Source organism: Chiloscyllium punctatum, chromosome 20, assembly GCF_047496795.1.
Source record: "Chiloscyllium punctatum isolate Juve2018m chromosome 20, sChiPun1.3, whole genome shotgun sequence".
Lineage (NCBI taxonomy): Eukaryota > Metazoa > Chordata > Chondrichthyes > Orectolobiformes > Hemiscylliidae > Chiloscyllium > Chiloscyllium punctatum.
The window spans coordinates 75,937,484-75,955,228 of NC_092758.1; the positions used below are offsets into that span (position 1 = coordinate 75,937,484).

At 47.0% G+C, this 17,745-nt stretch overlaps 1 protein-coding gene across 2 annotated transcripts in view; it reads left to right on the forward strand.

Annotated features, from left to right (window-relative positions):
- Positions 1–8,836: 8,836 nt before the first annotated feature.
- LOC140492203 (F-box/WD repeat-containing protein 11) overlaps positions 8,837–17,745 on the forward strand; it is a 175,071-nt gene continuing 166,162 nt past the window's right edge. The window contains exon 1 of one of the 2 annotated variants that reach the window (XM_072591084.1): positions 8,837–8,925. In XM_072591084.1, the coding sequence (XP_072447185.1) occupies positions 8,881–8,925 (45 nt within the window). In that variant the 5' untranslated portion in view covers positions 8,837–8,880. The remainder of the gene's footprint in view (positions 8,926–17,745) is intronic. The other variant, XM_072591085.1, reaches the window with a different exon arrangement.

A 17,745-nucleotide genomic window follows, 5' to 3' on the forward strand; every position in this document is an offset into this window, starting at 1 on the left:
CACTTCAATGCCTTTAACCCATCCATCCCCATAACCCTATAGACTGCTGGTAATCGGAAATCTATCAATCTAATGTTAAACAGACTCAAAGATTAAGCCTCCACAGCCTGTGTTACAGAATTCCAAAGGTTTATTACACTTTAAGTAAAAATAAATCTCTCCTCATCCTGGACCTACATGACATCTCCTTTGTTTTTAAATAGTGCTCCCTGCTTTTAGATTCCACCATTAGAGGAACATTTACCTATCCATTTAAGTATTTTGTAAGTTTCAATGAAATCACCTCTCATTCTTCGAAACTTGACAGAATACAGGCCCATTTTACCCAATCTCCCTTCATTGGAGAGTCCTACCATCCCGGGAACGAGTCTGATGAACAGATGTTGCACTGTCTCTGTGGCAATCATATCTTTCCTGAGCTAAGGAGACCAAAACTACACATTGTACTCCAGGTGTGGTCTAACCAAACTTTCATACAATTGAAGCAAGATTTTACTCCTCCAGCACTCAAACCTTCTTGCGTTAAATGCTAGCATTCCATTAGCCTTCCTGACAGCTTGCTCCATCTGCATTTTAATCTTAAGTGACTTATTGACAAGAACCTAGGGACCTTTGTACTGCTGCAATTTCCAACCAGTTAAAAAATACTCTGTATATTTGTTTCTCTTACCATTGTGGATAACCTTACTTTTTTTTAAACATTATATTCCATCTGCCTAATTTTTGCCCCTTCACAAGTCTGTGCAAATCCTCCTAAAATCATTTTACATCTTTCTCACGACACACGGGCCCTTTTAGCTTCATATCATCCACAGATTTGTAAGTATTATATTTCCCTCTGGAATACTCTGATCCACTCCTCCTCCAGTCCCAACATCTTCCCACATCCTTCCTCGCAATCGCAAAAGGTGTCACACCAACTGTATTCAGGAAGATCAGATTAGAAACGACATCTGGGTGTCTTTGAGTTGCTATGGACAAAATAGGCTGAATAGCCACCTTCGGCCATTATAATTTCTATAGTTCCGTGAAGCCTCCTGTAGAATTCAATAAGATCATACCTGAATGAACACTTCAATGCCTTTAACCCATCCATCCCCATAACCCTGTAGACTGCTGGTAATCGGAAATCTATCAATCACACTCAAAGATTAAGTCTCCACAACCTCCTCCTATTTCCTCTCTCTCCAAGGTCCCTGACATAACTTCCAGGTGAAGCAGTGATATATCTGCACTTTACTCGATCAATTCTACTCTGTAGACTCTCGTCTAAACTGTGAAGATGAAGACGCGGGCTGGGTGACTACTTTGCAGACCGCCTACATCTGGTCTGCAAAAGTGACTGAGCTTCCTATTGACTGCCGCTTCAACACGCCACCATGTTCCCACAGCAACATTTCTGTTTTGGGCCTGCCACAGTGCTCCAACAAGCCTTAGCACAAGCTTGAAGAACAATATCCTGTTTTCCACTTGGGGATGCTGCAGCCTCTAGGATTCAACAGCAACCTATCCCTAACCTCGCTCCATCCCCAATTCCCAATCCTTTCAAACCTTTCCCCATCTCATCTTCATTCCCAATCCCTCCCCATGCTCTCCTCTTGCCTACCACATTCTCAACCAGAGAATAATCCCACTTTAAACTCACCCAATCCCTTCCCCATTTCAAACCCCTCACCAAAGTCTCACCATTCCCAGGCACACACCGACCTCCCCTGCATCCCTTCCACATTCCCAATCCCACACCAATCCTCATCCCTGTCACATTTCCACCCTCACACCAACCTCTCCTCATTTCAAAACCCATAGCAACTCCGCCCTAATCTCTTCCCCATCACGACCCCATGACCAGGACCTCACCAATCCTCCTAATTCCTTGCCAATTTTTAAGGCCTCACCACACTCTCCCCGTCACCCCCTCTGCAACCTTTGCAAAAGCATATCTCATTCCCAGTGTCTTCTTATTCCAACCCTCCACCAACTTCTCCCAGTCTGTTCGCATTTGCAACCGCTGAGTAACCTCTCTCCAACTTGCCCTAATCCCATTCCCAAATCCTCACAAACTCATCCCCAAACACTGCCAATCCCTTTCACATTCCCAACCTCTCAGCATTCCTTCCCCACTCCCAAGCACTGACCCATCTCTCCTCACTTACCCATCTCTCTGCAGCCTCACCCCATCCCTCCCAGATTCCCATCCCTCACCAATGTCTCAGTTGCCTTTCTCCATTCCCAACCATCAGCAACCTCTCCATATCCCTTACCAATTCATCATCAACCTCTCCTAAACCTCGCTCTCTATCCTGTTCCAACTCCTAAAACCGCACTTACCTCTTCCTATCCTCTCAACATTCCCAACTCCTCACTAACGTCTACCCATCAATTTCCCATTTCTAATCTCTTACCATTCTTTCCCTGTCCCTTCCCAATTCCCAACACCTCATCGAATTCTATCCAACACTTCCCAATTCTGAACCCCTTACCAACCTCTCCATCCCCCTTTCCTGTTGTCAACTCCTCATGATACTCTCCTCTAAACTTTTCCCAATGCACAATGCCTTTCCCATACCTTCCTAATTACTTCACTACTTCAAACCTTACCCCAAACTCTTCCCATCCATTCCCCAAGCACAAGCCTTCCCAAACTCTGTGTAATTTTCCCCATTCCCTATAACTCACCATCCTCTCTTCAACCTCTCTCTATCCTTTGTCCATTCTCAACACCTTACCAATGTCTCCCTATGCTCAGCTACCTCTCCTGATCCATTCCCCATTTCTGACTGCTCACCAAACTCTTCCCATCCCAATTACCAACACCTCATCAAACTCTATCTATTGCTCTGAAAACAACAAATGTTGGAGTTCACAGCAGGTCAGACAACATCCATAAAGAGACTAAGCCAATGTTTTGTGTCTACATGACTCTTCATCAGAGCTGAAGAGTCATCTAGACTCGAAACATTAGCTTGCCTTCTCTCCATGGATGCTGTCTGACCATTGGTGATCTCCAGCATTTGTTTTCAGTACAGATTCCTGCATCTACAGTAATTTATTCCTCTATTGCTCCTCTGTTCCTAACCCCTCCCCATTATGAATCCTTCCTTCAACTCTACACATCCTATCCCCATTCCCAACATCTCAATAGCTCCGCCTAACCTTTCTCCATTTCCAACCCATCAACCTCTCCATATCATTTCCCCATTTCCAAACCCTTACCAACTCCTCCCCATCACTCCCCCAGCAGTAACCACCCTTAAACCCACCCCATCCCATTCCCATCCTCTCCCTCTTCCATCCCTATTCCCAAGCCCTCACCAACCTTGCCCCATTCCCTCCTGATTTCTATCCCCTCACCAACCTCTCTCCAACCCATCGCCATTTCCAACCATTCCTTATCCGTTTCCCATTCCCAACTTTCACCAATCTGTGTCTATTCCTTCCCCCATTTCCAATCTTTTCACCAACTCTCCCATGCTTTCCACATTGTTCGTCAAGAAATGCCTCCACCTCCTCAAGAGGCTAAAGAAATTTGTCATCTCCAGAATGACTGTTACCAACTTTTAAAGATCCACCAGAGAAAGCAGCCTACCCAGATGAATTACAGCTTGATATGACAACTGCTTTGAGCAAGACCACAAGAAATTGCATAGAGTTGTGAATGCAACCAAGTCCATCACGAAAACCAACCTTCCTTCCATTGACTCTGTCTGCACTTCCTGCCACCACCGGAAAGCAGCCAACCTAATCAAAGATCCCTCCCATCCTGCTAAAACCCTCTTCCATTGGGCAGAAGATATAAAAATTTGAAAACACAGACCAATAAATTCAAGAACAGCTTCTTCCCCAATGTTTTCAGATTTATTAATGGACCTCTCATATATTAGTTTATCTTTGCCTGCACCTTCTCTGTATCTGTAATACTATATTCTGCATTCTGTTCTGATGAAAAAGAGTGGCTAAAATAAACACTGGTCCTCAGAAGATGAGAAAGGGTGCTTAGTCATGAGATATGATGAAATTGCCGAGGCATTATATAGGTATTTTGTGTCAGTCTTCACAGTGGAGGACACAAATAACATGCTAGTAATTGACAAAGAGACAAATGTAGGTGAGGACCTGGGCACAATCATTATCATGGAAGAGGGAAGTTTGGGCAAGCTAATGGGGGCTAAAGGTAGACAAGTCTCCTGGCCCTGATGGAATGCATCCCAGGGTACTAAAAGAAATGGCAGGGGAGAAATAGCAAGTGCACTTTGGTAATTTTCCAAAATTTGCTGGACTCTGGGGTAGTTCCAGCAGATTGGAAAACAGCAGATGTGACATCACTGTTTAAAATGATCAATAGAAAAAAGATGGGGAATTATAGGCTGGTTACCTTAACTTCTGCAGTAGGGAAGATGCATAAGCCTATTTTCAAGGAAGAAATACAGGAGTTGGGAGGTCATGTTGTGGCTGTACAGGACATTGGTTAGGCCACTGTTGGAATATTACGTGCAATTCTGGTCTCCTTCTTATCAGAAAGATGTTATAAAACTTGGAAGGGTTCAGAAAAGATTTACAAGGATGTTGCCAGGGTTGGAGGATCTGAGCTACAGGGAGAGGCTGAACAGGCTGGGGCTGTTTTCCCTGGAGGGTCGGAGGCTGAGGGGTGACCTTATAGTGGTTTACAAAATTATGAGGGGCATGGATAGGATAAATAGGCAAAGTCTTTTCCCTGGGGTCGGGGAGTCCAGAACTAGAGGGCATAGATTTAGGGTGAGAGGGGAAAGATATAACAGAGACCTAAGGGGCAACATTTTCACGCAGAGGGTGGTATGTGTATGGAATGGACTGCCAGAGAATGTAGTGGAGGCTGGTACAGTTGCAACATTTAAGAGGCATTTGGATGGGTATATAAATAGGAAGGGTTTGGAGGGATATGGGCTGGGTGCTGGCAGGTGGGACTAGATTAGGTTGGGATATCTGGTCGGCATGGACGGGTTGGACCGAAGGGTCTGTTTCTATGCTGTACATCTCTATGACTCTATAAATAGCAAGGCATCGGGATAGAAATTGGCTAGTTGGGCAGATGCAGTATGGGTTAATTAAGGGCAGGTCATGCTTAACTAATCTTTTGGAATTCTATGAAGACATTATGAGCAGCGTGGACAATGGGGACCCAGTGGATGTGGTGTACCTAGATTTCTAAAAGGCCTTTGACAAGGTGCTGCACAAGAGGCTGCTGAATAAGATAACAATGCATGGCATTATGGGTAAAGTATTAGCATGGATAGAGGATTGGTTGACTAACAGGAAGCAAAGATGGGGATAGATGAGTGTTATTCTGGTTGGCAATCAGTAGCTAGTGGTGTGCCTTAGAAATCAATGTTGATACTGTGATTATTCACAATTTACATTGATGATTTGGAGTTGGGGACCATGTGTAGTGTGTCAAGCAGATGACACTAAGATAAGTGGCAGAGCAAAGTGTGCAGAGGATATGAAACTTTGCAGAGGAATGTAGATACTTTAAGTGAGTGGGCAAAGCTCTGGCAGCTGGAATACAATGTTAGTAAATGTGAAATTATCCATTTTGGTAGGAATAACAGTAAAAAAGACTATTACTTGAATGGTAAAAGGTTGCATCATGCAACTATGCAGAGGGACCTGGGTGTCCTTGAATCACAGAAGGTTGGTTTGCAGGTACAAAAGGTAATTAGGAAGACATATGGAATTTTGTCCTTCATTGCTAAAAGGATTAAGTTTAAAAGCAGGGAAGCTCTCTTGCAGCTGTCTTGGGTGCTGGTGAGGCCACACCTGGCGTACTGTGTGCAATTTTAGTCTCCTTACTTGAGAAAGGATGTACTTGCAGTAGAGGGGGTGCAAAGGAGGTTCACTAGGTTGATTCTGGAGTTGAGAAGAAACTGAGTAGACTGGGATTATATCCATTGGAATTTAGTAGAATGATGGGGGGTCTGATAGAAACATATAAGATTATAAAGGAAATAGATAAGATAGATGCAGAGAGGATGTTTCCACTGGCAGGTGAAACTAGGATATTAGGGGGAGCAGATTTAGGACTGAATTGAGAAGGAGTTTATTCACAGCGAGGACTGTGAGTCGATGGAATTCCCCGCCCAGTGAAGTGGTTGATGCTACTTAAGTGAATGCTTTTACAGCTAAGATAGATTTTTTTTGAACAATAAAGGAATTAAGGGTTTTGGTGAGAGAGTGTGTAAATGGAGCTGAGGCCATGAAAAGATCAGCTATGATCTTATTGAATAGCGGAGCAGGCTGAAAGGGCCAGATAGCCTACTCCTGCCCCTTGTTCTTATGTTCTTATTACTCTGATGTACTTATGTAAGATAATGATTTGTTTGGATAGCACCCAAAACAATACTTCTCACTGTATCTTGGTAAATGTGACCATAATAAATCAAGTGCGCAATCGCTTAATAATCTTTTCCCATCCCTTCCCTATTCCCAACCCATAAAAACCTTTCCCCATTGCGTCCTTATTCCAACCCTCTCATGTATTTCACAACTTTCCCCATTCCTTCCCAATTGCTAACCACAACAAGATCTACCTGTGAGAAACAAAGCTCACACACTTCAATAATTTCAGTCCGAGACAAGATCTGAATCAGTAGTGTCATTTATTTTACTCTTGCAAGAGGGTGCGATGTCCACTGTCTACAAGGCAGGGATACACACACACTGAATCCAACCAATACACGATATTTATGTAATTTGGTTCCTATTCTTTCCTCCCATTGCTCCTCCTCTGTTTACATCTTTCACTTCTCTAAGACCGGCACCCATTACTCCTGTTTATCTCTTGTCTTATCCGGCCTTGTCTGTGACAAAATGCTTATTTCTGGCCTCACAAGGCCGTTTGACCACATCCTGCTGTGGCCCATTGTTAGGTATATCCTTTCTTCACCATTATCTACTCCCTCCATTTGTGCTTTCCCCAACCATACTGATCCTTATGACCTTTTAATTGGGGTTTGTTCCTGTGTTTCTGCAAAAGTGGGAAAAAGATGCTTATAACTACTGTTTGTGCAAGCATATCTGGCTTCACCTACATCCTTACAGCACCTTATCTATTTGTCTGTAACATCTACCATTGTTTTGCAGTCACATTTCATTCTTGTATACAATTTTAGCTAATACAAAAACAATTATGTATTTCCTCCACATAGTTTCCATTCTTGTTGACTCAGCTCTTGGCTGAAACAATTACACACTGGTGTGAGTTCATTTACCTTGCATAAGTAAATATGATTGCAGAAGTGACACTACTTTACCTATATCCCACATACCCATCAGTCCTCATCCCCTGCCCCTCCGCTTCTTCTTCCCAACTCCTCACCGCTGTCTTCCCAAGTCTTCCCCATTCCCATTCTGAGCTCCAGGAAGATCCTTTCCCATCACATCCCCATACCATCCTAACCCCACCATCTTTCCCATTCCCAACACCGACCCCCTTTGAAACTGCACTGTACCCACACACTCAGATGCTTTCTCATACACAAGCTCTCTCTCACGTGCTCTCACACACGCATCCCACACATGCACCCTGGTCTCACCTGAGCACCAGTACAGACACACACACACAGATTTGTGGGGTGAATTTGTACTTGCAGAATTACATTTCATTTTGCTCAAAAACTGCAACACCTTCAATGCATGATCTGAGCTGACATCTACTGTTAAAACTACCTTGAGAATGTTACTTTAAAAGTTCTGAGGTTTACATATGAAGGCACCGAGGCTAACATGGTCATTCTAAAAGGTGAAATACTGAAACTAAATTTGTTTAATATTACATTCCGTTACACTGCAATCCTGTTGCTATAAAGTCTATGTTTTATAATTCTGCTCCTGATGAAGCAGCAGCGCCTCGAAAGCTAGTGATTCCAAATCAACCTGATTCGGAGATACCGGTGTTGGACTGGGGTGTATAAAGTTAAAAATCACACAACACCAGGTTATAGTCCAACAGGTTTAATAGGAAGCACGAGCGAGTTTGGGATTGTTTACTAATGAGCAGGATTGGAGATGGGGGGGTCTCCCTGTGTGGGAGGGAGCGAGCGGGGCCGGACGGGGACGAGCTGAGTAATGGGGGCGTGGTTAGTGGGCGTGGGGCGTGGCTAGAAAAGTGGGGCGTGGTTAGTGTTGCGGGACCTTATTGTTCATGTGGGCGCGGTTGGTGAAGTGGCGCGTTTGGTGATGAGGGCGTGATTAGGGACATGGGCGTGGTTAGTGGAGTGGGCGGGGATAGTGATGTGGGGCGTGGTTAGTAGAGTGGGTGGGGATAGTGGTGTGGGGCGTGGTTAGTAGAGTGGGCGAGGATAGTGATGTGGGGCGTGGTTAGTAGAGTGGGCGGGGATAGTGGTGTGGGGCGTGGTTAGTAGAGTGGGCGGGGATAGTGGTGTGGGGCGTGGTTAGTAGAGTGGGCGAGGATAGTGGTGTGGGGCGTGGTTAGTAGAGTGGGCGGGGATAGTGGTGTGGGGCGTGGTTAGTGGAGTGGGCGGGGATAGTGGTGTGGGGCGTGGTTAGTGGAGTGGGCACCGTCGGTGGCCATGGGCGTGGTTAGTGTTTGGGGGGGCGGTTACTTGTGTGGGCGCGGCTGGAGATAGGGCGTGGTTGGACGTGCGTTGCGCAGCGTGGGGCGGGGCCTGATCATCGGTCAGTCGGCGGGGGGGGTTTGGTATCATCGCGTGGAACGTGTGATGTCAGATGCGGATCACGTTACAAATCAATGGGCGCGGCGTGATTGCGTCAGACGTTTCTCGTCAAGGCTGTGGGTTGGGACTGGGCCTGTTCTGAGGGGGTAGTGGGGAAGGGAGGGGGGGGCGGGGGATTGATCTTCTCTGTTCTCCTTGTGTGTGGCTCACGATGGAGGCGGACGCGGTGATCGAGGATAAAAGTATTGAGCTGATGGTGAGTGAGTCTCGGAGCTCGGGGTCGGGTTGGGGGTCGGGGAAGGCGGTGTGTGGGCTGTGCTCCCGGCCTCAGGCGCGGCCGGGGGGGGGGGCCCGCCCCGGCACAGGCCGCACATCCTGCCGGAGAGCCAAGTGCGCTCCCATCGGAAAGGCTGCAGTCCTTCCCTTCGGCTCTGAGCACCAAGTGCGGGAGGGAAAACGTCCCAGAATCCAGTCGGTGCGGGCGAGGAGGATAAATATACAGGAGAAGGAGTGGAAAAGGGCAGTGTGGGGGAGCAGGGGGTAAGGGCGGATTGGAGATGGGCAGGAGCTTGTCAAGGGAAGGTGGGGGGGGGGCAGGAGCATGTCAAGGGAAGGTGGGGGGGGGGCAGGAGCATGTCAAGGGAAGGTGGGGGGGGGGCAGGAGCATGTCAAGGGAAGGTGGGGGGAGCAGGAGCATGTCAAGGGAAGGTGGGGGGGGCAGGAGCATGTCAAGGGAAGGTGGGGGGGGCAGGAGCATGTCAAGGGAAGGTGGGGGGGAGCAGGAGCATGTCAAGGGAAGGTGGGGGGGGGCAGGAGCATGTCAAGGGAAGGTGGGGGGGGCAGGAGCATGTCAAGGGAAGGTGGGGGGGGGCAGGAGCATGTCAAGGGAAGGTGGGGGGGGGCAGGAGCATGTCAAGGGAAGGTGGGGGGGGGCAGGAGCATGTCAAGGGAAGGTGGGGGGGAGCAGGAGCATGTCAAGGGAAGGTGGGGGGGGGGCAGGAGCATGTCAAGGGAAGGTGGGGGGAGCAGGAGCATGTCAAGGGAAGGTGGGGGGGAGCAGGAGCATGTCAAGGGAAGGTGGGGGGGGGCAGGAGCATGTCAAGGGAAGGTGGGGGGGAGCAGGAGCATGTCAAGGGAAGGTGGGGGGGGCAGGAGCATGTCAAGGGAAGGTGGGGGGGGGGCAGGAGCATGTCAAGGGAAGGTGGGGGGGGGGGCAGGAGCATGTCAAGGGAAGGTGGGGGGGGGCAGGAGCATGTCAAGGGAAGGTGGGGGGGGGGCAGGAGCATGTCAAGGGAAGGTGGGGGGGGGGCAGGAGCATGTCAAGGGAAGGTGGGGGGGGGCAGGAGCATGTCAAGGGAAGGTGGGGGGGGCAGGAGCATGTCAAGGGAAGGTGGGGGGGGCAGGAGCATGTCAAGGGAAGGTGGGGGGGGCAGGAGCATGTCAAGGGAAGGTGGGGGGGGGCAGGAGCATGTCAAGGGAAGGTGGGGGGGGGGGTCGGGTTTAGAGAACAGGATGAGGCTTAGAGGAACAGGCAGGAGGTGAAGGGTAAAAGAAGGGACTGGGGTTAAGTGAGCGTTCGAGAGTAGGGTCGTCTGGAAGTTGAGGGGGGGGATCTTTGATTTGAGAGAGGGCAGTGGCTCTGGGCATCAAGAATGTGGGTGGATGCAAGGAGTGCAGGAATGTTCAGTGGGGCTTGGAGTACAGAAAGAGGGCAAGATACTTTGTTCAAAGGTTCACTGCCACGGTGGAAGTGAGCACCATGAGACAGCAGGGCAGAGTGGCGTGGGTGGTACAGGAATGGCTGTATGTTTCAGTGTTCCCGGTTGGGCTGTGGTTAGGATGTTTTGTGCGTTCAGCTTCAATGGAAGTTTTGTGTAACCTCAACTTCACATAATGTGGGTTTGCAAACTAGCTGAGAGAATCAGAATGGGTAAATTTTGCAATGGGGCATTTTTGGGGTGGTTTGTTGGGGCAAGCAGTTTACCTTTGAGTAAGTGTCTCATCTTCCATTCTCAGTGCTGATTTTTCTCGTATTGAAACAAGACTCACCAGTTTATTATAAGGTTGTGTTGTGTTGGGAGTATTACTCAGTAATGGGCAGAGAAACAATTATAGTTCTGTCTAACCTGCCTTATGCCTTGGGATGGCTGGATAATTGAAAGCTCAACATTTCACTCTGAGACGGAAAGACTCAATTCCTTGGACATCATTGGGGTGGTGTGTTGCCCTTGCCACCCATGATTTGATTTTGCACCAGTTAGGAAGTGATCCAGTCCTCCTTGAAGACAAGGGTCAACAAGACATTTCGTTGAATGGCATTGTATTTCTGAAGTTACTGCTCGACTTCAAAATAGAAGTGCTTCTAACCTTTTTTATTTTGCCTCTTGTATAATTTTGGCCTCTGTACTTTTATTTGAAGTGACAGCCAGTGCTGACTTTGCTGAGTTTACTGTGGAGCTGAGCTCTTTTAAGGCTGGTTGTGGGTGGGCTTGTGCAAGAGAAGTGAGAAGCAGACACTGACGGGATTACATTGAAAAGGGACTCACTTGTCCTGTGTCTTCCTATGGATAAGTAGGTTTGATATTACGCTATATAGAATGGATTGCAGTGTAGGTGCTTGTTGGAGCAGGCTAAGATAAAAGGTAGGGAGGAGGGACTTGGGGGAGGGGTGTTGGGAATGTGATAGGTGGAAGGAAGTGAAGGTGAGGGTGATAGGCCGGAGCGCGTTGGGGGTGGAGAGGTCGGGAAGAAGATTGCAGGTCAAGAAGGCAGTGCTGAGTCTGAGGGTTGGGGCGAGATAAGGTGGGGGGAGGGAAATGAGGAAGCTGGAGAAATCTGCATTCGTCCCTTGTGGTTGGAGGGCTCCTAGGTGGAAGATGAAATGCTCTTCCTCCAAGTGTCGTGTTGCATGATCTGGCGATGGAGGAGACCAAGGACCTGCATGTCCTTGGCGGAGTGGGAGGGGGAGTTAAAGTGTTCAGCCATGGGGCAGTTGGTTGGTTGGTGCAGGTGTCCCAGAGGTGTTCTCTGAAACGTTCCGCAAGTAGGCGGCCTCTCTCCCCAATGTAGAGGAGGCCACATCGGGTGCAGCGGATGCAGTAAATGTGTGTGGAGATGCAGGTGAATTTCTGACGGATATGGAAGGATCCCTTGGAGCTTTGGAGGGAAGTGACGGGGGAGGTGTGGTCGCAAGTTTTGCATTTCTTGCGGTTGCAGGGGAAGGTGCTGGGAGTGGAGGTTGGGTTGGTGGGGGGTGTGGATCTGACGAGGGAGTTGCGGAGGGAGTGATCTTTCCGGAACGCTGATGGGGGAGGGGAGGGAAATAGATCATTGGTGGTTGGGTCTGTTTGGAGGTGGCAGAAATGACAACGGATGATACGATGTGTATGGAGGTTGGTGGGGTGGTAGGTGAGGACCAGTGGGGTTCTGTCCTGGTGGCGATTGGAGGGGCGGGGTTCAAGGGCGGAGGAGCGGGAAGTGGAGGAGATGTGGTGGAGAGCATCATCAACCACGTCTGAGGGGAAAATTGCAGTCTTCGAAGAAGGAGGCCATCTGGGTTGTTCGGTATTGGAATTGGTCCTCCTGGGAGCAGATGTGGCGGAGGCAAAGGAATTGGGAATATTGGGTGGTGTTTTTACAGGGGCAGGGTGGGAGGGAGGTGTAATCTAGGTAGCTGTGGGAGTTGGTTGGTTTATAGTAAATGTCCGTGTTGAGGTCAGTCGCCCAAGATAGAAATGGGGAGGTCTAGGAAAAGGAGGGAGGAGCCTGAGACGGTCCGGGTAAATTTGAGATCGGGGTGGGAAGGTGTTGGTAAAGTGGATGGACTGTTCAACCACCTTGTGGGAGCACGAGGTAGCGCTGATACAGTCATCGATATAGCAGAGGAAAAGGTGGGGGGGTGGTGCCAATGTAGCTGCGGAAGATGGACTGTTCCACATATCCAACGAAGAGGCAGGTATAGCTGGGGCCCATGCGGGTGCCTGTGGCTACTGCTTTGGTTTGGAGGAAATGGAAGGATTGGAAAGAGAAGTTGTTCAGAGTGAGGACCAGTTCAGTCAGTCGAAGGAGGGTGTCAAGTAGAAGGGTACTGGTTGGGTCAGCGGGAAAGGAAGAAGCAGAGGGCTTTGAGGCCTTCGTGATGGGGGATGGAGGTGTATAGGGACTGGATGTCCATGGTGAAGATAAGGTGTTGGGGGCCGGGGAAGCGCAAATCATGGAGGAGGTGGAGGGCGTGGGTGGTGTGCTGAACGTAGGTGGGGAGTTCTTGGACTAAGGGGGACAGGACCGTGTTGAGGTATGCAGAGATGAGTTCGGTGGGGCAGGAGCAGGCTGAGACAATGGGTCGGCTGGGGCAGTCAGGTTTGTGGATTTTGGGCAGGAGGTAGAGAGGGGTGGTGCAGGGTTGTGGGACTATGAGGTTGGAGGCACTTTAACTCCCCCTCCCACTCCACCAAGGACATGTAGGTCCTTGGCCTCCTCCATTGCCAGACCATGGCAACACGATGCCTGAAGGAAGCGCGCCTCATCTTCCGCCTAGGAACCCTCCAACCACAAGGGATGAATGCCGATTTCTCCAGCTTCCTCATTCCCCCCCCCCCCCCCCCCCCCAACCTTATCTCAGTCCCAACCCTCGGACTCGGCACCGCCTTCTTAACCTGCAATCATCTTTCCGGCCTATCACCCTCACCCTAACCTCCTACCACCCATCGCATTCCCAACGCCCCTCCCCCAAGTCCCTCCTCCCTACCTTTTTATCTTAGCCTGCTTGGCACACCTTCCTCATTCCTGAAGAAGGGCTTATGTCTGAAACGTGGATTCTCCTGCTGCTGTCTGACCTGCTGTGCTTTTCCAGCAACACTTTTTTCAGCTCTGATCTCCAGCATCTGCAGTCCTCACTTTCTCCTAGGTGCTTGTTGGAGTTACAAGAAGTTGGTCGGAATTGAAAAGGTTTCTACCCACTGGTTTCTGATGGGTAGCTGTTGATACCTGGAGTTGAATTTAACAACTAAGTATTTTGAGTTGTGTGTCTGTGGAACTATCCCCGTGTGTGAGGGAATCAGTAAGTTCAACTGTGAGTGTCTAAGGTATGGTGAGCAGTCTGATCGTTGGTTGTGGTTGGCAGGTGTCAGCAATTTTTAATAAAGAAAAATGCAGCTCATGGCACTGAGAAGGTACCACTACAGAAGGAGACAAATAATAAAAGGAACAGTTAGAAACTTGAGCAAATTGCTGGTTTAAACTATACAAGAGGAGACAAGACACATGGCTGGATTTTGCATGTGAGAAGTGTCAGTGCTATGAGAGTCTCTTCGATACCTTTTCTCATTTACTTGCTGCCCTGTAGCAATGACAACAGAAAACCCAGCATTGGTTTTCATATGGATGCTGACAACAGCCAGCTGTACCTGTCCTTGTGCTTCCATCTGCACAGTTGCTTCATAAGCCGTTTATAAATCAACATGGGCTTTCTGCCACGAGTCAGAAGACAATGTATGGAAATCTCACTCCAGAGATTTGAGCATATCCATTTTGACACTACAGTGCATAACTGTTAAAGGTGTCATCTAGGATGACACTATTAAACCATGGTCTCACCCATCTTTTCAGATGGATGCAAAAGCTCCCTTGGCATGATTTGAACAAGGAAGGTTTTCAAGTGTTCAGGCCATATTGCCGCTTGTGGGATATTGTGTGCAATTGCTTGGTGTTCTACATGATCAAAGTCACTATACTTGAACAGGATATTAATGTTTTCGAAGTATCTGATGTAGTGGTCCCTATGTAAATGTTTGTTAGGATGATAGAATCCCTACAGTGCAGAAAGAAGCCATTTGACCGTCCAAACAGCATCACACTCAGCTCCCCTGTCCCCATCTCCATAAAGTCACGTTTTTACCATGGTTAACCTACACATCTTTGGATTGTGGTGAGTAAATTATTCGCAGTTCTGTCTGTGAGGAATTGGGTTGCAGCAGAATGAAGTCCAGTGATTTGTGCAGATATTCTTTTGGCAGCTTTTGCTATACAATAAACTTTGTTATAATCAGCACTCTTGATAAACTGGCAAAAAGTATATGCCTCAAATACTGCACTCTACCATAATGTGTGAATAGTTATGCGGTAAGTAATGTATAACAATTGTGTGTGTGCGGCATTGCACTTCTGTTACTTACTGTGTTTTTGCATTCATTTTAGCAGGTATGTTTGATGTTTTTACTTTGCAACATCCCTCAAAAAAATCTGTCTAGATGCTTTGCTTGGTCAGGTTTACTGTGGTGAGGCATACCTCTTGAGTATCCAGCATATTTGGTCAATTGGCACACACCTGGTTCCATAGGTGCCAGTTAATAAAAGGTTTGTTGTACTTGTGGATCTGGTTGTAGCCCTGCTCCCTGGTCTTTTGCACTCGTTGAATGTGGTGTTTATCGCCATGGTTTTGTGGAAATGAAAAGTGCACATCTCTCATTGTGCTGCTGGGAAAGGAGAGGCTTCAGGCTGTCACGATGGTCCAGTGGTTAGCACTGCTGCCTCAGCGCCAGGGACCTGGGTTCAATTCCAATCTCAGGTGACTGCCTGTGTGGAGTTTGCACATTCTTCACGTGTGTGCGTGTATTTCCTCCAGGTGCTCTGGTTTCCTCCCACAGTCCAAAGATGTGTTGCAGGTTAGGTGAATTGCTAAATTGCCCATAGTGTTCAGGGATATGTAGGTTAGGTGTATTAGTCAGGGGAAAATACAGGATAATAGGGTAGGGGAATGGATCTGGGTGAGTTACTCTTCGGAGGTTCGGTATGGACTTGTTGGGCCGAAGGGCCCGTTTCTATACTGTAGGGATTCTGTGATTCTAAAGTTCCAGCTTTGGTTGGAAATTCCTAGGAGCCTATCTTGTGTGTTTCAGTGCAAATGCAGAGTCATTTGGTCTATCATGGGATGGGATTTTGTAAACCAAATGTCAAATTCTGAATGTTTGGTACCAAAATTGATTTACATATTCAGAGGACAGGTGAAGATCTTCATACTTAGTGATGCAGTTGGAGGTAAGGCTCAGGTATTGAGGGATTGTGGAATTAGCTTGGTGACATGTTGGAAAATGAAGTAAAGAATGATGAGAGCTTGGCCTGTTTCTCAAGTTCTACATTTACCACACTTGATTGGTAGATCTCCATGTAACTTACCACGAGTGAACCAGCATCTTCAAAAACTGGCTTCAAAGAACCTCTTCACATGATGAGCATGTGGCTAGGCTTGACTTATCTGTTCAACACCAGGTTATAGTCCAATAGGTTTAATTGGAAGCACTAGGTTTCGGAATGCAGCTCCTTCATCAGGTGGTTGTGCTGACCTGATGAAGGAGCGGTGCTCCGGAAGTTAGTGCTTCTAATTAAACCTGTTGGACTATAACCTGGTGTTGTGTGATTATTAACTTTGTACATCCCAGTCCAATACTGGCATCTCCAAATCATTTATCTGTTCAGTCTTGATGCACTGTAGTCTAAAAGCTTTAAAATCACAATACCAGGTTAGAGATCAACAGATTTATTTGGAAGCACTGGTCTCGAAAGTTAGTGATTCCAGATAAACTTGTTGGGCTATGATCTGGTGTTGTGATTTTTAACTTTGTCCACACCAGTCCAACACAGGCACCTCCAAATATAGTCTAAAAGGTTAAGTCACCATAGTCTTATCAGACCTTAGGGGCTGTGCTCTCATTAGAAAGAGCTGATTGGTGATTTAACCTATGGGTTACTACACGTTGGGCGGAAGGAGAAGTTGAGAAGGGGAGCCCATCATGGTAACTTGAACTGGTGCAGGAATTGAACTCTCACTATTGGTGTCACTCTAAATCACAAATCAGCCATCCAGCCAACTGTGCTAAATTGGCCTTTCTATTACAGTTTAGAATGCAAAAATGAAACATTGGTTTTAACACTTAGAGTATTTCATTGGCTGTGAAGTACTTTCAGATAGCCAGTCATGAAAAAAAATCATACAATTCTTTATGTGCGGAAGTTCAACTCATGATCGCTGTCAAAAGAGAAGTTAAATTATTTTTCTATTTAGATTTATGTCAGAAGCAATTACTATAACTTGTCACAACCTTGGACAAGGAATTGGGAAATTAATTAATCAGTGTATGAAGAATGTTAATGGCAAGGGGCTTAAGGAGATGTTATTTTGGAGAGTTGATATAGATGAAGTCGATTGAACGACCACCTGTCAAAAGCAGTGTTTGCCTGCTCTCTGTTTAAAACCAAGCACAGCACACAGACAAGAAAGCTATTCGATTTTTAACTGATTATTCAACTGTATTAATTCTACTGGTACAGTCTTTTACATTTTGCAATGAATGTTTTGAACTTTCAATCTCCATGTATGGTGTTAAGGTATACAGTTAAGCTGAAGAGACCTGGAATTTTCCAGGTTTGATTCAAATGTGTTGAGCTTTCTAGGATATTTGGAAGTATGGGTGTATATGTCGTCATTCTTGTCCACAGAACTACAATGTTTACAGCATAGAAAGATGGCTGTTCGGCCTGTTGTGTTTATATATGATCTTTTCGGGGTTAATCCATTGCTAATCCTATGCTGTTCCGCTATGGTTCTCAACATTCATTCACTTCAAATATTTATGATGTTCCCCTCAAAATTTAAAAATCACAGACTAGGTTATAGTCCAACAGGTTTATTTGGAAGAGTCGCTCTGAAAGCTAGTACTTCTAAATAAACCTGTTGGACTATAACCTGATGTTGTGTGATTTTTAACTTTGTCCAGCACTGGCATCTCCCAGTCATGACTCCTTAAAAGTGGAAGCGCTATCCATTTAAAGTACTCCATTTTGACAAACCATTCTACATTCTAACCTCCTTGTGTAAAAGTTTCTCCATACTCCTCTCTTCTATCCCCAGTGACCATTTAAAATTAATGACTCTTTGATGTTAACTCCCCACCCAGAGGAAATAGTCTTTTCCTATTTACTTTCCTAAAGCATGGTCCAATAATTGAAGTATTTTAGCCTTCGCCGCCAGAGGACTTGGTCTTATTATCTCAAATGGCATCTCATGAGCATTGTTTCCTAT